At 42.4% G+C, this 26,653-nt stretch overlaps 1 protein-coding gene across 1 annotated transcript in view; it reads right to left on the reverse strand.

The window, feature by feature from the left end:
* The window catches only part of LOC126275159 (DNA-directed RNA polymerase I subunit RPA1), a 251,192-nt gene that overhangs the window by 31,640 nt on the left and 192,899 nt on the right, over positions 1 to 26,653 (reverse strand). The window contains exons 28-29 of the mRNA XM_049977174.1: positions 17,010 to 17,156; positions 15,284 to 15,442 (exon numbers count right to left, since the gene is read on the reverse strand). Coding sequence (XP_049833131.1) covers positions 15,284 to 15,442; positions 17,010 to 17,156 — 306 coding nt within the window. The remainder of the gene's footprint in view (positions 1 to 15,283; positions 15,443 to 17,009; positions 17,157 to 26,653) is intronic.

Here is a 26,653-nt window from a genome sequence, read left to right on the forward strand (position 1 = left end):
CTGCTATTTTGTAGCTAAATGATAAGGGACCTATCTTTCTATGTATTCGCATCACATTACACTTGTCTACATTGAGATTCAATTGCCATTCCGCGCACCATGCGTCAATTCGCTGCAGATCCTCCTGCATTTCAGTACAATTTTCCATTATTGCAACCTCTCGATACACCACAGCATCATCTGCAAAAAGCCTCAGTGATTTCCGATGTCATCCACCAGGTCATTTATGTATATTGTGAATAGCAACGGTCCTATGACACTCCCCTGCGGCACACCTGAAATCACTCTTACTTCGGAAGACTTCTCTCCATTGAGAATGACATGCTGTGTTCTGTTATCTAGGAACTCCTCAATCCAATCACACAATTGATCTGATAGTCCGTATGCTCTTACTTTGTTCATTAAACAACTGTGGGGAACTGTGTCAAACGCCTTGCGGAAGTCAAGAAACACGGCATCTACCTGTGAACCTGTGTCTAAGGACCTCTGAGTCTCATGGACGAATAGTGCGAGCCGGGTTTCACACGACCGTCTTTTTCGAAACCCATGCTGATTCTTACAGAGTAGATTTCTAGTCTCCAGAAAAGACATTATACTCGAACATAATACGTGTTCCAAAATTACATGACATGTATTTCTATACTCCTGAATTTCCCTGAACATTTTCAAACATTCTTCTTTTGTCAATTGACTGAAGTATTTCTTCTGTTATCCATGGTTTCTTCACAGTTACCTTCAATGTACCTATGGTTTTCTTTCCAGCTTCTGTGTTTGCCCTTTTCAGATATGCCCATTCCTCTTAAGCTGAACCGTCTACAGAGCCATTCCTTATCACAGTACCTACAGCCTCAGAGAACTTTAAATGTGTCTCTGCATTCGTTAGTAGTTGTGTATCACACTTTCTTGGCACTGATTCTTTCTGACTAGCTTCCTAAACTTCATCCTACTCTTCCTCATTACTAAAATGTGCTCCTGGGTAAACCTTATAATCCAAAATCTGATTTTGGCGTCTCTGCTTCACCATGATGTAATGTAAATGAATTATTCCCATACCTCCTAGCTTTTTGCAAGTATACCTCATCCTCTTGTGAGTCTTGAAAAGGAGTATACACTGTTAGTAACTGATATTTACTGCTGAACTCAATTAGTCTTTCTCCTCTCTTGTTCCAACTACCAAGCCCATATTCTCTCTAACCTTTTTTTCTACTCCCTTCCCTAAAATCACATTCCAATTCTCCATCTTCCTTTACATACTGAATTACACATCCTCTGCTTGCAACATCAACATGTTATTTGAACAATTGTTGTCAGCATTGGTTTGCTGCCAATTCTGGTGAGAACAACCCTATCACTGAACTATTCACTGTAACTCACTCTCTGCCCTACCTTCCCATTCATCCATTCATAATGAATCTTACTCCCATTATACCATTTTCAATTCTGGTGAGAACAACCCTATCACTGAACTATTCACTGTAACTCACTCTCTGCCCTACCTTCCCATTCATCCATTCATAATGAATCTTACTCCCATTATACCATTTTCTATTGCTGTTGATATTACCCCTTACTCTTCGGACTAGAAGTTCTTGTCTTCTTTCCATTTCTCTTCCATGACCCCCTCTTTATCTAGACTGAACCTTAGTATTTCCTAGCTTCCCTACCAAGTTCAAATTTCTGCTATTCCACACCCCAACTCATCGAACATTACCCTTTTTTTTTTTTGTTACTAAATCTTTTTCTCATAGTCACGCTCCCCCCCCCCCCCCCCCCCCCCGGGTGGTCCTTCACAGTGCTCTGAATGGGGGACTAATTAGTCCAGAATCTTTTGCCAATGGAGAAATCATCATGACACTTACTCATTACAGATCACATGTCCTTTGGATACACATTATGTATCTTTAATGCAGTGGTTTCCATTGCCTTCTGCATCCTCATGCTGTTGATCATTATCGATTCTTCCACCTTTCTGGAGCACTCCTCCACCACCTTTGACAAGGCCATTGGCAGAACAAGGGCGACTTCATAAGTCAGGATGCAATGGTCGTCACTACTAGTAATTTTTATTCAAAATTTAAGCAAGGATGAGGTTCAACCCAGGACTGAGGACATTTTGACGTTAGTCAAAGATGCTACCTCTGGGTCATGGGTGCAAATTCATCCTGCCTACTTCTCTTAGAGTGATATTCTGTTGCACACTCTACCTAATTCACCTCCTGGTCCCTCTACATGCAATTCCCATTCCCAACTCCTTGCCAAAAGGATCATATTCCTCTAGAAGACCCAGGTGCAAAACCTGACCAAACCACCCACCCAGCACTTCCTTCTCCAGAAATGTCATAGGCTTCTCCAATCCCATCAGAGGTAGGCCCATCTGTGAAAGCAATCATGACATGTAACAACTCTGCTGTAATCACTACACAGCTTTTTATGTCCTCAACCAACTGTCCAGTAGAATAAATGGCTATTACCCAACTGTGGCAAAGAACAAAGCTGACAACCCAATGGCACAACCGGCAACTGAGCACATGCTCTGATTCAATGGCTGCTTCACAACTTGTGACATCTGGACCCTTCCCTCCACCACCAGCTGTCTTGAGCTACGCAGATGGGAGTTATCCTTGCAACACATCCTTTGCTCCCATAACTCTCCTTTCCTTGTCTCCACTGACCCACTATCTCTACATCTTCCTCGCCCGACAGTTTCCCCTCCATCTATCCTGTCGTTCCCCTCCCAATCCACATCGCACTTCACCTTTGCTGAGTGGAGTGCCAGTGACTTAATGCCTCTGCTATACGGCGAGCAGACTCCTTTAGTCCTAAATTATTCACAATCTGCTAGAAATTTTCTTAAAATTAAAAGTTTCAATTTCGTAAGTACAAGTAACATCAGTGGCATACAACTGTGCATTATGGCATTTATAACCTCTCAATGAGTATCATTCTTTTCGCAAATCAGTTTTCTGTGGCACGGCCACAAAGGTCTGAAGAGGAAGCTGTGCAGTAACACACTACCTTACATCATCTCAGACATGTTCTATGAGATTTTATTGTATGTTTGCTTAAGGTTTAACATCCTGTCATCAATGACGATATTGGAAACCCAGTACAAACTCAGATGTGATGAAGGTTGGGGATGAAATTGACCATGGCCTTTTGAAAGGAACTGTCTTTTTATTTGCTGGGATTTATTTAGAAAAATGTGGAAAATCAAGAGTGCGTGGCCAGACAAGGATTTGAACCCACTTGCTTCTGAAGGTAAGTTGAGTTCTTTATCCACTGCACACTGAGCTGGGAGATAAAACTGGCCAATGGATGTACTGAATTATTTTCTGCTTATGTTATTTGGCAATGAAACAAATTCTGTGAGGTAGACTGTCCAATTTTAGAGTGAAAAGAACGCACCATCTATTGCACAACCATTACATCAATAAGCTCTAGGATATCATGTCACCAGACCTACACAGTCGAAGTTTACACAGAAAGTCGTAGTGGTATGTTCGGGTAAGTAACTGAGTAAGTGAAGTCCTCCTAAGCCCAGGTTATGGTTGGTTGGTTGGTTTGTAAGAGGGCAAAGGAACCAAACCACTAGGTCATTGGTCCCTTGTTCCAACTAAAACAGTGGTGAGAATAAAACAGTTCAGATAGAAGGAATCGGATGCGAAATGTAATTGTAAGACCTGACCTGGGCCACCGATGTGGGAGATGAACCACCGTGGGTGGGGAAAGGAGATAGTGATTCGGATGTGCAGGAGAACTACAAACATGTGCAATGTAACTGGTGAGCAGCTGTGCACGCCTGACCTGCAATGGAAGGACTCCAGCCTCCACCAGGACACTTGTCACCGGACTCTTCCTAAAAGCTCCCGTCGCTAGTTGACCCCCACAGTGGTGCACTGGGTCGAGCAAACGCAACGCTGAGGGCGCCACCAAACCATAAACCAGACTCCCATACTCAAGGCGGGATTGAACAAGGGCTCTGTAGAGCTGAGGCAGCGTAGAGCGATGCGATCTGCACCCCAGTTGGTGTTGCTCAGGCAGTGGAGGGCACTGAGATGCTGCCAGCACTTCCGCATAAGCTGGAGGCAGCCAAATAAATCGGGCGTCGAAAACCAGTCCTAAAAATCGATATGTTTCTACTACAGTGAGGGCATCATCAGCAAGGTAAAGTTCTGGTTCCGGATGAAGGGTATGACACTGACAGAAGTGCACAGCACACGACTTTACAGCCAAAAACTGGAAGCCGTGGGTGTGAGCCCAAGACTGCGCCTTGTGGATGGCTCCCTGGAGCTGCTGGTCAGCAACACCAGTACTACTGGAGCAGTATGAAATGCAGAAGTCATCTGAATACAGAGAAGGTGAGAGGGACAGCCTTACAGCTGCTGCTAGACCATTAATGGCCACTAAAAATAGAGATACACTCAATACAGAGCCCATTCTCCTGGCTACGGGGGGAACTATGGGAGGCACCAACTTCGACATGGGAAGCATGAAGCGACAGGAAATTCTGAATAAAAATTGGGAGCGGGCCTCTGAGACCCCACTCGCATAATGTGGCTAGGATATGATGTCACCAGGAGGTGTCATACACTTTTTGTCAGTAAAAAAGAGACTGCAACAAGGTGTTGGCAACTGGAAAAGGCTGTTCAGATGGCAAACTCAAGAGACACAAGATTATCAGTGGTAGAGCGACCCAGGTGGAAACCGCTCTGGCATGGAGCCAGTAGGCCACGTGACTCCAGGACCCAACCCAACCGCCGATAAACCATACGTTCCAGAAGCTTACAAAGAACGTTGATGAGGCTGATGTGCCGATAGCTATCCACATCAAGCAGGTTTTTGCCGGATTTGAGCACTGGCATGATGGTGTTCTCCCACCAGTGTGATGGAAAGACGCCATCACACCAAATCCAGTTAAAGATCGCAAGAATATGTCACTTGTAGTCAGACAAGAGATGTTTAATCACCTGACTGTGGATCAGATCTGGTCCAGAAGCTGTGTTGGGGCAATGTGTAATGACACTGAGGAGCTCACACTCTGTAAATGGGGTGTTATAGGGTTCACTGTGGTGTTTGAGAGTGTGAAAGGCTAAGGGGTAATTCTCCGAGGCAGAAACAAGAGCATAGTGCTCAGCAAAGTGCTCGACAATTGTGTTTGCATCAGTATATAACACGCCATTAATGTTAACACCGGGAACACCTGTTGGGGGTCTGGTACCCAAAAACTCATTTGATCTTTGCCCAGACTTAGGAAGGTGACGAATGGCACCCAATGATTGAGACTTACCTCTCCCAACACTCCTGTTTCTGTTGTCTGATAAACTGGTGAACATGGGCATGGAGCCGTTTAAAGACTATGAGGTGCTCCAGGAAAGGGTGCCACTGTAGAGCTTGCTGATGCTCCTTAATTGCCTCACTGACTTCCCACAATCACCAACGGACTGTCTTTCGCTGGGGGCACCCTAAAGAATGAGAGATCACATTTTCTGCCACAGAGACGATCGTTGTAGTTACCAGCTCAACCACTACATCGATGTTACCATGTGGGAGAGATTCATCAGTGACAGCAGAGGTGAAGGCTTCCCAGTCTGCCTTGCTTAAAGCCCATCTGGGCAGGCACTCGTGGGCCTGAGGCCAAGGCAGTGACAGGAAGATGGGGAAGTGGTCACTACCACACAGGTCATCATGTGCTCTCCAGTGGATAGATGGGAGAAGGCCAGGACTGCAAACTGAGAGATCACTGGTCGAATATGTGTCATGTGTCACACTGAAATTTGTGGAGGCACCTGTACTTAAGAGGCAGAGGTCGAGTTGTGATAGTACGTTTTCGACATCTCTGCCTTGGCCAGTAAGCATGGTGCCACCCCAAAAAGGCTAACGAGTGTTAAAATTTCCCAAAAGCAGGAAAAGTTTAGGGAGTTTATCAATGAGTGCGGCCAATGGCTTCAGGACTACTACACCATCTGGAGGAAGATATACGTCGCAGTTATTTCGTGTATCATCCTTATCCTGACAGCCACAGCTTCAAGAGGGGTTTGAGGGGCACAGGTTCACTGCATACTGAGTTCAGGACATCGACACAAACTCCACCTGACACACTATTATCATTACTATGGTTCTTGTAAAATTCCCTATAGCTGTTGAGGGCAGGGGTCCGCATTTCCGGGAACCAGGTTTCCTGAAGGGCAATACAGAAAGCAGGTGTAAAGCTTAAGAGTAGTTGTAGCTCAGCCAGATGGTGGAAAAAACCGCCACAATTCCACTGGAGGATGACATTATCGTGATGCTGGGAAGGCATGAAGTGCGCAAGGAGGCAAGTTATGCCTCTGGGTCATCTGCTGCCACCGATTGAGTATTTGTAGCCATTTCTATGGTGGATGAGGCATCAGTGAGATCCTGGTCTGCAAGGAATGCTAAGATCTCCACCGCATCCTCAGAAGCTGAATTGATAGGGACTGGTGGTGTTGGGGCCACCAGAGGCTCCTGTTTGTTAGTAGACTACTTCATAGTTTGCTTGCTCTCTTGCTTCTCTTTGGAGACTTGCTGGGAAGAATTCTCCGAAGCAGCTTCAGTTACAGAGGAAGACCGTGAAGCTGTTCATCCAGCAGCTTTTGGCTCCTTGAGCCACTGGCAAGTGACAGCCGTGATATTAATGGAGACCTTGGGAGAGAGGGCCCCAAGGGACCCCTTCCACATGAGAGGAGCTGGAGGAGGCTGTTGCTTCTCAGGCAGGGTTGGTGGGGCCGATGTCCCCTGCGTTTGGGGGGAGCCTTGGTCCCGAAGTAGGTGCTTTTGGAGCAACGGAGTGGCACTTGGGACAGCGATGGTGACGTAGCTGCATATGTCGATGTCAACCAACTGGGATGTAATCTTTCACATTTTTGTTTAGCCTCTGTGTAAGCCAACTGGTCCAGGATCTTGTACTCCATTACTTTCTGCTCCTTTTGGAGTACTGGGCAGTCTGGCGAACAGGGGGTTGTTGCTATACACAGCAGACAACAGGGAGGTGGCACACATGGAGTATTTGGGTGCAGTGGACATCCGCAGTCTCGACATGTGGTGCTGGAAGTGCAGCAGGAAGACGTGCCTGAACTTCCAGCACTTAAAACACTGCATAGGGGGAGGGATGTGTGGTTCAATATCACAGCGGTAAACCATCACCTTAACCTTTTCCGGAAATGAATCATGCTCAAAGGCCAAAATGAAGGCACCGGTAGCAACCCTGTTGTCTTTGAGTCCCCTGTAAATGCGACGGATGAAATGAACACCCCACCATTCCAAATTGGCACGGAGCTCAACATGAGACTGCATGAGGATATCATGATGGAGAATGATCCCATGTACCGTGTTGAGGCATTTATGGGGAATGACGGAAACAGGAACATTACTCAGCTTGTCACAGGTAAGCAACGCTCGGGATTGGACTGGGGATGCTGTCTAAATAAAGACTGGGCTGTCTCACATCTTGGACAGTGTTCTGTTCTCCAAACTTATCTTCAAGGTGTTCAATGAAAAACTGAGGCTTCATAGGTAGAAAGGAGTCACCATCAGTTCTGCTACAGACTAAAAACCGAAGCGAATATGGCACTCTCCGTTCTGCAGCCCTACATTCCTCCAATGGCGCAGTGAGGGAGGGAAATGATTTAGGGTCATACCTGTCGGCATTGTATTCACTCTTGCCCTTCTTATAGACTGCTGGTGCCATATGGTCACCACCACGAGATGACGTGGTCCGCTTCATTGTTGTTTATCTGCCCTGATGCCACCCACTCCGATCAGGGGCTCTCGCCACGGGCGCCAACCAGCCACAGCAAAGGCCAACTGGCATGACGGCTGTTCCCAGGGGTCCTGATGCCCCAGGGAGAGAGGCATCTACTACTTGGCATATGTGGGGTATCAGCAGTGTGATCCCTGTGTTGTCAGAGGGGCTACCACCAAATGGGTACATGACGGCCCCATCACAGAGGACTGGCTATTGAGCTGGATATTGAGTGCAGAGAAATCCAATATTGGCATGGGGACGAAAGAGGACAGGAGACAAAAGAAGAAGATGGCATACCCCGGAAAGTGTCCTCTCCCAAACAGCTGTACCACAGGTGGAGATGCAAAGCCATGACAAGAGATTCAGGAGTTCGAATCTAAGGGCACTATGGATAACTTGTGCACCACGTAAGGCATCCTTCCCCATATGGTCCATAATTCTGTAGAATTTTGAAATGGGCAGGTCAAACCATAGAATGGGACCTGAACTCATAGGGCCGAAAAGTGGGAGACTCCTTTTAGTCACCTCTTACGACAGGCAGGAATAACTTGGTCCTATTCTAACCTCTGGACCTACAGGGGGGCCCACATTATGATTCCACCACAGGGGTTAAAGCAGTGTAAACCAAATACATTAATTTTCCACCTAGTTTGCCTGTGTACAATGTTGTGTGGAAGTTGTACATTTCTTCCATACAGTTTTCATGAACTGCGCGTGTGTATTCTTATAACAGCTCTGATTGTGATGGAGACGATTCCTGTGACAGAGTATACATAGGCTATTATTGCCTCAATAACTGTAGAACTATCATTTTTTGAATTTGCTAATGACTTAGTACAGATACAGGACATGCCTTTAGGAGATAGTTAATTCCAAGTATAGTTTTCCCATCAAATTACAGCCACTGGTATTTAATTTTTTCCTTGATTAAATTTTTGGCACTGTGTAAGCAATTAGGTAAGGGGCCATCTTTGAAAAATACACTGCATTGCCCTCTTTTGTATCTGACATGGTTTGCAGGCCTTACAGTAGAACTGGGACCCTCTTGAGCAAGGCATTCCTCTCATGGGAAGCAACTCCACCACCCATTGTTTCAGATAAATTGGATGTTTTATTCCAGAGAAAGAGCTTCACAAATTGAGCAAATCAATAACGTGGTCTACCTCTGGCCCTTGTGCAAGCAATTATCCAGCCAGGCACTGATGACAGAGTTGATGGATGCCCTGCTGAGGGATATTTTGCCACATTCTGACCAATTTATGTTTTAGATCATCAAAATCTCATGCTGGTTGGAGGGCTCTGCCCATAATGCTCCAAAAGGTCTCAATTGGGGAAAAATCTGGCAACCTTCTGGCACAGAGACAAGCACTAGAAACTCACACCTTGTGAAGGCATGCACTACCTCTCCATTAAGGGCAACAAAACAGGGCATACAATACTGTGTTGTAACCGCAGAAAAGCCAAGTCTAAATGCAGTTGTTCTCAGACGATACACCAGAAATCATACGGGGAGATAGAGTTAACAGGGGACGCCAGGCGTGTCAGAGGGGTCACAAAAGATAACGACGCAGCCAGATAGCTGAGGCGGCGGTCCAAGCGGCCAGGCAGCTGCGCGTGATAAGCAAGGAAGCAGACTCAGCTATTAAGATAAACAGGGCGCTCTGGGCAGGTCCCTTAATAAACAATAACTTGCAGTATCAACACTCTTGGCTAGAGGGAGAAGTCTGGGAGCGGAGAGAGAAAGAAAGAGGGCCCTAGGTGGGGACCGCACTACGTCATGAGGAGCCAATGAAGGGCTCAGGACGCAGTGCGTGACCATATAGGGAGAGGCCCCTCTACCCCTCCACCCAGCTTCTGAAGAAAAGTACTGAAGTTAATACTAAAACAATCCCTAATAAGGAAAAGTTGCACTCGACGCTACGTCATGCCAAGCGCTGGCGGGGTCGAAGGGGAAGAGCTAACAAAACTCGGAGGCACGCCGCTCCGGGGAGCTCTCTCTCTCGGGTTTAGGCAGCGACGGTAGTCAGCGTGAGTAGCAGCCGACTTGGGCTGAGGGCGGGCTGCAGGCAGACAGTTGGAGATAGTCGCCGATGAGCGTTTAGGCAGCGACCGCGGGACTCTGACGTAGGGTGCTAGTGTGGGCAGCAAAGTGCTGGAAAGTTCTATCAGGCAGCCAGAACGGTGGAAGTCAGTCACCGTCTCTGTAATGGGCTTGGCTATTCTGTAGGTACAACCACTACGCAGTTAGGGTGATCTGTATTCTTTATGAATAAATTAGAACTTTTATAACGTCCATACGAGTTTACTTCTACCAACATCCTAGCCTTGTACCTTCACACCAGGGAATTTAACATCTTAGCCAGATCAAAAGTCTCCCTCTCAATTAGGTCAACCGGCTAATTCCCGTTTACGAACCGTGTCGCTCAATCCCTCGCAAAACCCACGCTTGGGACGCGACAACTGTCAATGCATTCCTGTGCTGTAAGGGTGCCATAGATGACAACCAAAGAGGTTCTGTTGTAAAATGAAATGGCTCCTGACCATCATCCCTGTTTGTCAAGCTGTATGGCAGGCGATAGTCAAGTTTGTATCCCACCACTGTCCACAGCATCTCCATACAAATTTTCACTTCTCATCTTTGCTCAGTTCCAAGTGGGACCTATCATTGAAGATTACAGGCCAAAAACATATCTGCAGATGAAACTTCCTGGCAGATTAAAACTGTGTGCCCGACCGAGACTCGAACTCGGGACCTTTCCCTTTCACGGGCAAGTGCTCTACCATCTGAGCTACCGAAGCACGACTCACGCCCGGTACTCACAGCTTTACTTCTGCCAGTACCTCGTTTCCTACCTTCCAAACATTACAGAAGCTCTCCTGTGAGCCTTGCAGGTACTGGCAGAAGTAAAGCTGTGAGTGCCGGGCGTGAGTTGTGCTTCGGTAGCTCAGATGGTAGAGCTCTTGCCCGCGAAAGGCAAAGGTCCCGAGTTCGAGTCTCGGTCGGGCTCACAGTTTTAATCTGCCAGGAAGTTTCATATCAGCGCACACTCTGCTGCAGAGTGAAAATCTCATTCTGGATATCTGCAGATGTCCTGGACAGTGGTTAGATACCACCAAACAGACCAACAACTGGGAGTGGTGGTCTGAGATGTCGTTTCTTTTCATATCAGGACTGCTTTGGTTGTCCTCTGTGGCACTTTTAGCAACAATATTCGATCTTCCATTTTGTTGTCCTTCCAAGTAAGCCATCCTGGGCTTACATTTAAGCAAGATAATGCCCAACCGTATACGGCTAGAGTTTCTACCGCTTTTCTTTGTGCTTATATATCCTATCTTGACTAGCAATGTCACCATGTCTCTCTGTAAATGAGAACATTTGGCATGTTATAGGCAAGGTCCTCGAACCACGTCAGAATGTTAATGATGTAACATGCCATCTGGGCAGAATATGGCACTGTATCCTGTAATAGGGCATCCAACAACTCTGTCAATAAATGGCATGCCGAGTAACTGCTTACGAAAGGACCAAAGTGCACCAGTGCATTACTGACTTACTCAATTAGTGAAGCTTTCTCTCTTGAACAAATCATCTAATTTTTCTCAAATTGTAATCATTTATTTGTCTGTAAATGTACATCTCACCTACTGATTTCATACAATTCAGGTAATGCTTTTGTGATGCACTGCCCTCCCCCCTTTTTTTGCCTTAGAATGTGTTTTAGGAATTTTGACACAGTTCTTAGATAATTCCAGATATTTCTGAAATTACATCAATTCAATAATTTCAAAGACAACTCCAATTTCTGAGAAAAGCTAATACTCATAAAATCAAGATTCTTCTTATTTCTACCAAATGTATGCTGGTACATTTTCTTTATTAACTGTACTATGCATCTAGAAGCCAAGTCTAGCAACTGCCAGCATTTTGGTATCTGTGTGCATCTGACTGTTGATCTTCCTCATCTCTTCCTGATGCTTCTCTCCGGGTGCTACAAAGGTTCTCCTCCTGTTCCAATAGGCTTATTGGTTGTTGTGTCTTCACAAAAGCCACCTTTAGCTTGGCCTTCCTATATTTCTCTTTTCTGCAGATATATAGTCTGTTACATGACTTACTATTCTTTCTGTCTCCATTCTTCCAATATACTTTCTCTTTTTCTATCCTATCATTCATGAATAATGTATTTAATACTTTCCTTATTTCAGAATTCTTCATTTGACCTCTTGGAGTATGCCCTTTTACTTTCCTTAAAAATTTTATTTCAACTTCTCACATATCGAAGTGAGACCTGGATAGTAACTAGGAAAGACCAAAGAAGGATATAGTCAGCCGGAAAACTTCCCTAATTAATCATCAATTGTTTTCATCCACTCTTTTCTTCTGATCGGACAGATAATAGAATCTCTTAACACAATAATGTAGCACACAATGTTTGTGTCTACTACTATTAAGTAAAATTTTTCTGAAGGATGCTTCTAAATCTTTTACTGATGATGACAACATTGTATTTTCTACTATATACACTGATAATCCTAAACATTATGACCACTGCCCACCACAATGTTGGATGCCACCTGATGGGTTTGTGGGCACATGACAGGGTAACATTGGATGCTGTCTGATGGGTTGTGGGCATGTGGGGTAACAAAAGTATGCAAGGGGAGGAGACATGGGCGGGGGCCCACCATAGTGAAATCCACTGAGATAAGTGACTTTGACGAAGGACAGATTATCATTACACACAGCTGTGAATGAGTATCACAAAAATGGTGAAGCTAGTTGAGTGCTGACGTGCTACTATTGTGACCATCTTTGGAAAGAGGTAGAAGGACAGTGAAACTACCACTAGGCACTAAACGGTATGACATCCATGACTCTTCACAGAACAGGGGGTTCAGAGGCCTGTCTGCTCTGTAAAGAAGGATACATGGTGATCTGTGGCATCTCTGCCAAAAGACCACAATACTGTTTCATGCGTCACATTGTATACTGTACATTGCAGAACATGAAGATTCACAGCAGACTGCCCCTACATGTTCACATGTTGACCCAACATCATCATCAGTTATGATTGCACTGGGCACAGGACCATCAGGATTCGACCGATGATGAATGGAAACATGTTGGCTCTTCGAGTGAGTCACATTTTTGCTACACTAGATTGATAGTTGTCTCCACAAACGCAATCATCGGGGTGAACAGCGGCTCGAAACATGCTGTGCACCACAGACTCGGGCTGGTGGGAGCATTATTATGTTATGGGAGACAGTCTCACACACTTGCATGGGACCTGTGGTAGTAACTGAAGACACGCTGACAGCTACAAACCACCTGCATTCCTTCATGCTTGATGTCTTCCCCGACAGCAACGTCATCTTTCAGTAGTATAACTGCCCGTGTCTTGGAGCCAGAACTGCGCTACCGTGGTTTGAGAAGCACCATTGTGAACTCACACTAATGTCTTGGCAACCAAATTCGCCTGATAGAAATCGTATAGAACTCATTCGGTTTGCTATCGGGCGCTATCCCTGATACACAAATTCAGTGCTGTATTTTGTTCCAAAGACGGTCAAACAAACTATTAAGTAGGTGGTCATAATGTTTCGAGTCATCAGTGTAAAGACAAGTCAATGTTCAACACTGTTACCAAACATCTCAGAAAGTTGTTGGCAAATTTACTTCTAATTTTTACATGATACTCTAACAAACATTCTGACAGTCATAGGCTACATATTTTTTTTACATCTATATGGTCTATAAATGTATACTACATAAAATGGAAACATAGTTAGCAAAAATCTCGAAAAGTTGAGGCCAACTTATTTAAAAATTTTACATGACACTCTGATAAATGTTTGGATGGACATAGGCTACACTGTTTTGAAATGTTATACTGATTTTCTGTTAAAAACAACTACATGAAAGGAAATGCTGTGCTGTGAAAATGTACCGTTCAGTTTTCTTTCTTGCAGTCAGTTCTAGCTACAATAGCAGGGCATTTAAAACATTATACGTATTGCTTTCCTGCACATATTCTTTTCCCTTTTACAAAACATGCACAGTTTTGTTTTCTTTCTTGCAGTCAGTTTAAGCTACTATAGCATAGCATTTAAAACATTATACAAATTGCTTCTCCTGCACATATTCTTTCTCCTGGTATAAAATAATTGGATAGGTAATAAATCTATTCACCAAGAGCAGCAGAAGCAAATACATATAAAAGTTAAGGAAATGTGTAAGCTTTCAGAGCCAGTGGCTCCTTTTTCTGGCAGTAGGGTTGCAAGAATCGACATGTTGTAATGCCAGTAAATTGGTGTCAATATAATATACTTAGCTTTCCATTTTTATTAACTGTTGCAGAATTTTTCGTCAGTAATCTTGCTTACTATCCCATATTCCACCTAGCTCTCAGGTTTTTAAATGTTGTCCGGTGCAGTCCCCAACAAGTCATAAATCCAATAAGTCTCCTCTGACCCATTCCATAACTCTCCCCATTTCCTAAACCTTGCCAGTTCTTTTCCTTCATTTCCATCCTTTCCACTTCACTCAGAAGAAGAGACCACTGGCTCTTAAATCCTGCACGCATCCTTAACTTTTGACCATGTTTGCTCTTGCAACCACCAGGTGAGTAGATGTCCAAGTATATTACAATTCCCAAAATTAATTATTTTCATTGATATACTTCCTCTGAGTACAAGATTTTAAACAAAAATGTATTCACAACTATGTGCTGTTTTGCTTTCTTCCTCACAGATGATTTTAACAGGAAATGGGAATGTTGTATTTTTGGCTTATCGGCTTATGAATGCTTGCAATACTACTACAGAAACTGAATCATATGAAACTTTATAATACTTCCTACTTGTAGAATCAAAACTATGAGAAATACTGTAATTGAAGCTACTATCCTCACAGAACCAGCACCAGAACAAGTCTCTCACACCCAGTATACCAATGAGCCCTACCGATTTATTCACTCATTTCACAATCGAGGTTTTTCTCGCAATAACAATAAACACAAGGCTCAAGGTGATAGAGATAGGGAAGAGGAGATAGGCATGGGGTGCTGGAAGAAATTGACGTAGAGTGGGGGAAGGAGGAGACAGAGGAGGAGGAGGAGGAGGAGGAGGAGGAGGAGGAAGAGATGGAGAAAGAGAGAGGGATGAGGAGGAGGACAAAGAGGGGGAAGGAAAGAGGGGAGGGATCAAAGAGGGGAGGGATCAAAGAGGGGGAAGGAAAGAGGGGAGGGATCAAAGAGGGGGAAGGAAAGAGGGGAGGGACCAAAGAGAAGGAAAAATGTCGAGATGGACAAGGAGATGGGGGGAGGGGGGGAGAACAAGATTATGACATATATCCAGTGCTCATACATATTTAGCAACTGCAAAGCATTACCGGGTTTGCTAGTTAAAACATATTTACAGAAACAAGATTATCTTTTAAATAAACAGCTAAAATAAAACTTTTATTCTGAATGCTTATGTAATGACAACATTAATCCAAATTAATAAAGTATGGTGGCTTACGTCTATGTTCATTCCATCTGTCTTTAGTATCAGCTTCTGTGTGTCTGGAGCAACAAATGTAAATGCCCGTTTGATATTTGGAACTTCCCACACAACAGCCTTTGGGGCCTCTGTTTTCAAAATGTTTGATAAATTAACTCTCTTGATACTTAATGGAATCTGAAAATTATCAGACAGGAGTCAAAACCACTATAGAGGTAACTACTAGTGTCAATTACTTGAAGAAATATAGCAAATAGCCTAATTCAATCCACAGACATGAAGCTTTACCCCCACTAACATGGCTAAGTTAACAATAGTATCAAAGCTAAGTATCACATAATACATTCGAAAAAGTTTTAAGATGAATGGCCTTCACATTTCATGATAATCATACTCTTACAACTGACCAAACCAATACAAAACTTCACAAATACCACAAATTATACCATTACAATTAATCATCAGAAATGTAAATGTCATTGTACCATGTTCCAATGTGCATTTAATATCAATTTGTATAAAAGGTAAGACAATAAATACAGAAAGAATAATCACAATTTTAAATTTTCAAAACTCAAAATACAAAACAAACGGAGTCCAAGGAAACAAAATAACGGAACGTATTTTTACATTATCTATTTTCAAGCACAGAATATGTTTGGTAGTTTCATACTAAACAACAGCCTCTGAATTTTACAATATCTACATCTAAAGCCATATTATGTAAAACACTGTGATGTGCATGGTAGGGGGTACTTCCCATGGTACTATGTTTCATGGCTTCTTCTTGTCCCATTTGTTTATTGAGAGTGGGAAGAATGACTGCTTAAACACTCCTGTGCTTACTGTAGACGAGTTTCATTTTCTTCACAGTTCCTGCTAGAGTAACCTGAGAGATAGGTGACTTTATTTTCAACTGCCTGTCAGTTCAGGGTCTGCAGTGTTTCTGCAAACATGTGATCATGTGTGGTTACCTCCTTTGTACATATTCATCATCATCTATTAGATCTATATGGCGTGGGTCACGCATGCTTCAATAATATTCCAGTATAGGCCACAAGCACATTTTACTAGCAATATCCCTTGTAGTGTGACTTGAGTTTTGGCAGTACCCTATCAATGAACCCAAGTATGCCATCTGCTTGATCTGGACCCTATGCAGTCATTCCATTTCATACTCCCCAAATTATTACATCCAGCTATCTATAGCAATTAACTGGTTTTGGCTGTAGCTCAGCATTATTGTAGTCACAGGGTACTACATTTCTGCAGTTTGTAAAGAGTACAGTTTTACAGTTAATATTTTCTGACAGGTCAGTAGTATACAACAAGAACATGAAATGTCTTAACACACATCCATGGGACTTATCTAAAATTATTTCTACATCGATCGATGGCTCTCTATCCAAAGTAAAATATTTCTCTCCACTAATATAAACAAGACATGGAAAAAATTTTAAGAGAAGAAACAATACAGAAAGATGAAGATAAAATTTCAAGAATCAAGTGTTTCAAGGCTTCAAAGTAAGAAACAAAAGAGAATTGGCTCAAAACACTTAAGAGAGATCAGAATAACAAATAATGGAAAACTGTATTTGTGAAATGAACCTCAAAGGGAAGAAGGCATTATGAATATTAATAAATTCTATTACTTTCAATTAGTTTCAGTACTATTAAGCAGACACAAAAAAGAAAATTTTTAATGTGGACATTTATTATAAGAATAAAAAGCTACAAGACATACCCCAAATTTTAGTTCACACCATGATTCGTGCACAGTGTCAAATGTGTAATCCATAACAAAATTATTTGATCCAATGACAGATGCCCGTCTCTGTTCAATACTTGCAGAATCGATTTTAAAATTGGGGGTGGTTTTTGAATCCTTGACCTGGAAATAAATGCAGTTATCAAATTTATAAATATAATAGGATATTTTTTCTATGTGTAACGTATTATTTATTTTCAGTTACAAAGTTCATCTATTTCCATGAACTTCTCAGCTCATAAGTGTAATGTACTGATCCATACATATCCATTTTGCACATGATTGTAAAGTGCTCAAAAGAATAATGCCCAGTCAATCATGTAATATAGTGGAACTATTGTTAAAAAGTTGCCATAGACTTAAGTAGATATCCCCACTCAGAAACTACATCCCTATATTAGTATAAGTCACTGTAGAATTATTGGCAAACTGACTTATTATTTTACCAGAACCTTAAGGAATTCCTCCTCCTTTTCAAATGAAGACAGGGTTGGGCAGTTAATAATTGTTTACTTCAGAGCAACTATGTTTCTTTTGTCAGATTTTGTCATCAAGTTTACAGTAATTCCACCAGATGCTAATCATTCCCACAGCATGGCAGTCAAAAAGGATGAGTCTGTGTTTACCTGTGGCTATGAAAGCAATACTGTAACAGTCCTATGAAAGCGATATTGAGCCAATACCTCTATACTGATGACCTCAATTAAAACCGCACTGAAGAAAACAAAAAACAACTTATCAGATTATATTTGTGTACAACAGCAAGTCACTTGCATAATATTTCGATAAAGACAACCATTTTACTGAAGATGAAACTCTTTGCCAAGGATATACCTTGGTGGCTAACTTCCAATAACCGTTCTTTCAGATAGGTGGGTAGTGAAGACATAATTGAAAAGGGCTTCATCTCAATACAGAAGAAATTTGAAATGTAGTCATTTGCCACTGAACAATTCCTCAGTTATGTAATTTATTCTGTGAAAGGTAAAACACTTAATGACGATGTGGTAGATATCAAAAACTAAAGTGAGCATAGGAATCTTCTCAACATTAATATTCTCAATTGTTTTACAACAATCTTGAAGGTCTTTTTGTGTACTACAGAATGGGATAGGTCCTGGGGGTGAAGTGCACCCCATCTTCTTTTACATTATTTCGAAAGAGATGAGGAGCTTCACAACCCAGACAGAGCCATCTTGAACTAAGTACAGGATCTGAATTTGGAACATGGGCGTGCTACCACCGAATTGCTGATATTGGCTTGGATCAATGAGCAGTCTTTTGAATGTCATTAGAAGATAAAGCAAGTTGGCGGTAAGTATATGACGCATGCTAGCTTGGGTGCCAAGTTTACCTGACAGCTGGGGGTGTTATTAAACAGCTAGGCTGTTCTATATATTTGTCGATAACAAATTTAATGAGGGAAGTTGGTAATGTTTTCTTATATTTTTGTCAGAATATTTTTTTAATTGTAATTTGCCTTATTTTATGCTAATTTACTTATATTTTTGAGAGTGACGGCATATTGATTACTATTAGTAGATGTGTCAAAGAATATCAAAGAGACTGATTACAAATGGAAGCTTGTGTGTTGTGTAAAATGTCTTTGATGCTGGAGTCGTCTTTGACCGTACTCAGTCGGCAGCGAACTCTAGGTGTGTGTTGACGGTAGAACAATGTGCATGTCGCTGTCATAATAATTTGCTAGTGAACAGGAAAAATGAATTATGTTAATACTTTTTTATATAAACTTTAAGAAGTAACCACATTCGAAGAAATGGTATTTGAAGCACCAAAAATGAGGCAAATGCATTGAACTAGGTCATTTCTGCAGCCGATGACACTGCATTGTGGAATCATACTTCCACTAGACGACTGAAGCCAAGACAAATATCATCTTGTAAACATTTCACGGAAAAGGTACTGTCATGAAATATGCCAAATTTAAGTAAATAAAAATAGTGAGCATATTTCAAGCACAAGCTTAGATTGAGGCAAGAATAGGGAAGGAAGCCGGCTTTGCCCTTTCAAAGGAACCATCCTGGCATTTGCCTGGAGTGATCTAGGAAAATAAGGGAAAACCTAAATCTGATAATGGAAAATCGAGGATGGAATGTAACAATATGATGGAAAGGATAATTGCCGCTCTCCTTTTTTCGGAGATGCTGAGTGCACATAATGACAACAAAAAAACTTACACAAAAAGCTTTCGGCCAACGAGGCCTTTGTCAAAAATAGACTACACACACACACACACACACACACACACACACACAAACGCAACTCTCACACACGTGACCAAGTCTCTTGCAGCTGAAGCCAGACTACAAATAGTGGTACATGATGGGAGAGGTAACTGGGTGGGGATAAGGAAGAGGCTGGGGCAGGGTAGGGGAGGGCAAGGATGGGGCAAGGTACAGTGCTGTTGCAGGAGCATGTGGAGATGAGGTGGAGAGAGGGTAGGGAAGCTAGGTGCAGTCAGGAGGTCAGTCAGAGGGCTGGGGAGAGAGGTTGGGAGGGGGTGGGGTACCAACAAAGGAGAGAAGTAAAAGACTGAGCACATTGGTGGAACAGAGAGCTGTGCAGTGCTGGAAGAGGAACAAGGAAGGGGCTAGGTGGGTAAGCCTAAAGACCAATGAAGGTTGAGGTCAGGAGGGTAACAGGAACATAGGATATACTGCCGGAAGAGTTCCCATCTGTGCTGTTCAGAAAAGCTGGTGTTTGTGGGAAGGATCCAGATGGCACAGGCTGTGAAGCAATCACTGAAATGAAGGACATCGTTTTGGGCAGTGTGCTCAGCAATAGGATGATCCAGTTGTTTTTTGGCCACAGTTTGTCAATGGCTATTCCTGCGGACAGACAGCGTGTTGGTTCTCATGCCCACATAGAACGCAGCACAGTGGTTGCAGCCTAGCTTGTACATCACCTGACTTGTTTCACAGGTAGCCCTGCCTTTGATGGGGTGAGAGATACAGCCTAGAAACCTGTGGCAATCGCATCTGCAGTGATGAGCAGTTCCTTTCAAAATATGCCAAGGGTCTAACTGAGGCCTTTGCAGTCTGTAATTAACCCCCCTCCCCCAGCCTTGTACAAAAACGGATCTCCCATGCCTTATCTTTCCAGACACCCACCATCTCCTGAAGTCCCTCTGTCCAGCCACAGAGGAGCATTCCACTTGTTAACTCATACCACCCAGGACTGGAGCAACTAAATTACATTCTCCGCCAGTGTTTCGACTACCTTTCGACGTGTCCTGAAATGAGAAATGTTCTATCCACTATCCCCCCCACCGACACACACACAGTGGTATTCGGCTGCCCATTGAACCTACACAATATACTTGTCCATCCCTACACTACTCTCATCCCTACACAACCCCTGCTCCCAACCCAGTGCCTCATGGCTCACATTCCTGTAATATATCTAGATGCAAAACCTGTCCCATACATCCTCCCACCACCACCTACTCTGGTCCTGTAACAATCACCATCTATTCCATCAAAGGCAGGGCTACCTTTTAAACCAGTCATGTGATCTACAAGCTAAGTAGCAACCACTGTGCTGCATTCTACATGGGCATGACAACCAATAAGCTATCTGTCCACATGAATGGCCTCCAACAAACTGTGGCCAAACAACAACTGGACCACCATGTTGCTGAGCACACTGACAAGCAAGATGTTCTTCATCTTAGTGACTGCTTCATGGTCTGTAGTCAGTCTGTTTGGTGAATGCCAGTAAGGTTGGTATCTCACCACTGTCAAGGGCATCTGCAGATATGTCTTTGGCCTGTAAACTCATTAAATGGAGTAGAATTGTCTTCGGTGATAAGCCCAAGTTGGAACTGAGCACAGTTGACAAGCAAAGACGTGTCTGGAGATGCCCTGGCCAATGGTGGAATACCAATCTGACTGTCACCCACCACACAGCTTGACACACAGGGATGATGGTTGGGTGCCATTTCATTTCACAACAGGACCACTATGGTTGTCATCCATGACAACATTACAGCACAGCAGTATGTTGACAGTATTCTACACCCCGTTTTGTTGTTCTTTATGGATAGTCCTCCTTGGCTTACATTTCAGCAAGATAATGCATGGCAGCACAAAGCAAGATTTTCTACTGCTTGTCTGTGTGCCAGGAGATTGCCAGATTTTCCCCCAATTGAGACCTTTTGAAGCAATACGGGCAGGACCCTCCAACCAGCAATGCAACAAAATTTGTGCAACCGGCTGGCAGTTTTTATCATTCATTAAAAATTACATGCTGTTGATGAATGTCAGCCATATTTGAGATTGTATGTTATAGAATGTTTCTCTCTCATCTCACATATTTGTGGAATTCGGACAGTTATTTCAATAGGACAGGGTGAACAGTACTCATCACATGCTTTTCAAGGAAGATATGGTTTATTTCCATGCATTCATCACCTTTTTAATAGCATAAGCCACAAAGCAGCTTTTGTCTCCAAGGACACAGTCATCACGGTATACATCCCACCCTGGGAGGTTAAAATCTATCCTACTTCATACATGGAACAGATTCTAACCTAACCTCCTTAACTTTACCAAAAACTGATGAAGGGGATCAGACGCACTGTGACCAAGCTGTTGGCCGATTTTATTGGGCGACCTCTGGCGATGGCATCTGTTGCCAGTGCCACTGTGAATGCAGCTTTAGACTTCAGTAAAGCCTTTGATGCTGTTTACTTTTAACATTTTACTTGCCAAATATAACAGCCTACATTTCTCAAAGTGCAGTGCAATGGTTTTACTCGTACCTGATGTCTTGCCAGTAATGCATCATGTATATCACAATGAAGTCTCGTTGTAGACAGGTAGTACCACGCATCCCCCAGAATTATCATGGAACATATATTGGAACGCCAGATTAGATGTCATAAGAGAGGGAAGTGTTCAATGCAGTCAGCAAAAATATAGAGTCTATTGAGGTCAAAACTGAGTGTAACTCTGAAGTATCTGGATGTGAGTAACAAGCTTAGATGAATTAAAGTTAATTACTGGAAATTTTTACCACTGAGCAGATTTCGCCATGACAGTTTTAGAATCATTGAAAGGAAGTCTAAATTTGCTGCCATGCAAACACTCAGATCGTGCAATAGTAATTGGAGGTTATTTTACCCTAACGAGTACATATTGGGAAGTCTGCAGATCCACTACAGGTGGCACAGTCAGTAAGTCTTGTGAAGTGGTTTTGAACATGTTTTCCATTAACAGTGTTAAGCAACAAGTCTGACAGCCCACATGTAATGGAAATATTTTAGACCTTGGAGCTTAAAACACCTCTGACCTTACTGACAGTGTCAGGGTAAAACAGGGATTAGTGATCATGAAATAAGAGAGACTACAGTTAATGTATCCATCAAGAAAGCTAAGTGACTATTTTTGTTAGGAAGAGCAGGTACACATTTGTCAGCACCAGACTTAGACAGTAAAAGGACAACATTTAGTTACAATATGGTGGAAGTAGAGGACTTTTCGGTAAAGTTCAAAATGACTGTAAATAATACTCTGGAGAAGTATGTGCCGAGTATGTGAATTGAGGATGAAAAGGACTCACTTTAATAGCATTCTTGGTTCAAAGAAGAATGCACAAATGATGACAGACAAAAGTTAGTAGAAATTCATGTGTCTTTAAAAAGATCAATGTGTCAAGCAAACAACAACTTCCAGTGCCACACCTTAGCAAAAGATTTTTCTGAGAACCTGATAAAATTCTGGTCCTACATAAAATCACTAAGCAAATCACAGGTTCTTTTCCATCATTCGTTGACTGGTCTGGTGTGGCGATACAGGACAGCAAGAAGAAAGCTGAAGTTTTACACTTCACGTTTAAGAAATTATTTACACAGGAGGAATCAAACAAAGGAAAAATCCAGGCTGGAATTTAACAATATTAGAGAAGGAAAGATGCTACTCACCATATAGTGCTGAGTCGCGATAGGTACAACAAAAATTTTGTGAATCTTTACACAGGAGGATCGTATAAACGTAACATTGAACAACTACCACAGGACTCCCATACAGAGAACATTATAACAAGCATGACTGGCATACAGAAGCAACCGAAAGAGTTGAAAATAAAGAAGTTGCTGGTCTGGATGGAATCCTAATACAGTTTTACAGAGAGTACTACATGGCATTGGCCCTTCACTTAGCTTTCATTTATCACGAATCTCTCACCCAGTTGAGTTCTACAGTCAGTCTGAAAGGCGCACAGGAAAGACTGTGGTTACAGTTGTTGAGATCAGGAGTTAATACAGGGTCTTCAGAAGGATACCGAAACTTTATAAAATGGCGTATTACCCACACTAAGTTCTTAGATAAGGAGATACATGAAGTACATTTAACCAAGGTATTAATCAGTAGATTACCTGGCACAGCCAGAGACAGGCTTATTGGTAGAATTCTTTCTTCAGTTACGTAACTTGAATACATCCGGTGAGAGTTATGATAATCAAGTGGATTTAGTAATAGAGGAAGAAGACCGTTTGGACCTAATAATAAAAAGGGTGAAGTGTGTAATGTGCATCACAGACAAATTGTCCAACATTCTAAAGATGGTGTTTAAAACATGCCAGGAAGGAAATGGAGGTGAGAGAGCAGGAGGCATCTCACTAACATAATAACAGAATATGTCCGGTCACAGGAAGGTAACAATATAAGAGATGAAATGATAGTAATCAAAGCAACTCGACATCACCAGAGTACAGAGAGCAGCAGTGACCATTCAGGGTAGCAATCAGTGAAAGGGTAATTATAGCTGAAATAGAATTTCAGGAGGAAAGGGTTTTACAATCTGATTTTATCTGTTACCAAGAAGAGCAGCATAAGAGAAATGTTAATGCAGGAGAAGGAAATAAAACAAAGAGTCTTTCTCATCCTACAGTAGGAGGTCATGTTCAAGAAGCTGCTATTGGTCTTTTACTGACACTGGCAGTGACACTTTATCTACAAAAACCTATATGAGGAAATAATGTTGCCTGTGAAAGGAGTCATAAATGGAGGTATCACAGGAATAGAGAGAATAATGTATGGGAGATGGCGGATGTTGAGTTTCAAATACAAGATGTGTGTTTCGAAAAAGATGTGTGTTTCAAAAAAGCTATGTACATTTTACCAAAATTGGGAATGAATTTTCTATTTGGCCTCTGCTTGTTGAAAGAAAATTAGGCAAGGACATTATCAGGTGAAACTAATATTACGGTTCTTTATAATCAGGAGAGAAGTTACATTCCACAATGAAGCGAATGAGCTACAACAGGTAAAAGATGAGGTGTCAGCATAGCTATGACACAGCCTAACTCACATAGAAATAATGTGAGATTTAACAAATGTAGTAAATTGTGAGGATAGTGTGTGGATAAAGCAGCTGGGAAATGTGGAAAAACAACAATTTTGTTGTCTGACAAGTGAACTAGTTAAAAAGAAAAGGAAGTATTGAGGGAGAACCAACTCTCAAAATGATGAAGTGGCAAGAAGTAAGAGAGGTTAAGGAAAATGAAAGGACAGACACAATTACTGAAAAACCTTAAAAATGGGCAATAGATTACCACAAGAAATGTAGAGAGAACTCAGGAATTCCAAGGTATCATATAGGAGAATGACTATTGCTGAGAATTTTTAGACTTTATAAGGAAAGAGAGGAAATGGGAAGGCGAATTAAGAAATTTTTCAGTCTGTATAAAGGACTATTAGAGGTTAAATAAATTCAACTTTCCATTGCATCAGTTGTTGAAGATAGAGTGTAAGGACAAAGGTTAACACTGCACACTGTTTACAATTTAAAAAGGTATGTAGCGGACTCATCCACCAAGGGAGAAAAATTACATACAACATAAGAAAATGAAAGCAGTTGAAGCCAAAACTGCAGAAAGAGAAAAAATAGGAAAAAATATTGGAGACTCGGGAAGGAAAGGTTTGGTTGGAATCAGGATGGCTGAGCAAAGTTAAAGGAGAGGTAGTAATGAAGAAAAGCGATATGAAATGGAACGAGCATATGAGGATGGTAGAAGGGAAGACAAATAGTTGACTTCAATTTATTGAGAGAATATTAGGGAGTTTTAGCTCATTTGTAAAGGAGACTGCATGTAGAACACTTGTGTCCTGTGCGAGTGTTTGGGATTCCTGCTAGGTCGGATGAAAGGAAGACATCAAAGCAGTTCATAGGCATGCTGTTATACTTGTTACTGGTAGGTTCAATCAAGACACAAGTACTACAGAAGTGACTCCAAAATTCAATCCACAGAGGGTAGACGACATTCTTTCCATGAAACACTATTGAGAAAATTTACAGAAGCAGCAAAATGAAGTTGACGGCAGAACAAGTCTACTGCTGCCAATGTATGTTTTGCAGAAGGGTTATGAAGAAAAGACAAATTACAGCTCATATGGTGGCATAGTACTACTACTACTACTACTACTACTACTACTACTACTACTTGATCAGGCCCAGTGGACCGCACGCATCTACAAGTTTCCTCCTCCATTGTATTCTGTCCATTGCTGCTATCCGCCATCCGTTCACATCTATTGACACTTGATTTAAATCTTCATGGAGTCTATCCCTCCAACGCTTCTTGGGTCTCCCTGGCAGTCTCTTTCCTGTAGGTGTGAAATCCAGGAGCTTCTGAGGCCATCTGTGATCCTCCATCCGGACCACATGGCGTAAGAATAGTTAATTTTCCTCATCCCTATTTGCAGCCGGAACAAGAAAGAGAATAAATAGTAGTAGTATAAGGCACCATCTGCCAAGTACCATATGATGGCTTGCGGCTGATGTGTCAGCAATTTTGTCCTTGTCCTACTTCACACACAGGTATGCTGATGACATCCAGTTGAAACTAAGGACAAAACCAATACATTTGCAGACATCTATCCAGAATCTCAATTCTGACTTGTGTTCACTATCAAAATGGGCAAAGAATATAAGGTTAAAGCTCAAGCAAGTGGTCCTGGTTGGTCATCCTAGGCTCATTAGCCTGGGATACCAGGAATCCATATTATCTTTATCCTAAATGGGGCAAATATTAACTTCTCTCCCTCAGCCAAGAGTCTACGAGTAATAATAAATGGTTCAAATGGCTCTGAGCACTATGGGACTTAACATCTGAGGTCATCAGTCCCCTAGAACTTAGAACTACTTAAACTTAACCAGCCTAAGGAAATCACACACACCCATGCCCGAGGCCGGACTCGAACCTGCGACCATAGCAGTCGTGCAGTTCCGGACTGAAGCGCCTAGAACCGCTTGGCCACCACAGCTGGTGAGTAATAATACATAAAAATGTAAATTGGATGGTGTACACAGCTGCACTGTACAAGAAGGCATCAGCATTTCTCCTTGCCCTACACAAATATAAAAAGCTCTTCCATTTTGACCTTAAAAAGAAACCTGTAGAAACCCTTATACTCCTAACATTTGATTATGTTACCCTGCAAGGTCTTCCTCAGGGAAGCTTATGGATCTGGAATTGGTTATGGACACTTGTATTCTATGTATCTGCGCCTTTCGACTCATTAGTCATATTTCAACATCATGCACAGCTATCCTGACTGCGTGCATACAAATGCAGAGATTTCCACATACTCTGCCTC

This window comes from Schistocerca gregaria, chromosome 1 (genome assembly GCF_023897955.1).
Source record: "Schistocerca gregaria isolate iqSchGreg1 chromosome 1, iqSchGreg1.2, whole genome shotgun sequence".
In the NCBI taxonomy this organism is placed as follows: domain Eukaryota; kingdom Metazoa; phylum Arthropoda; class Insecta; order Orthoptera; family Acrididae; genus Schistocerca; species Schistocerca gregaria.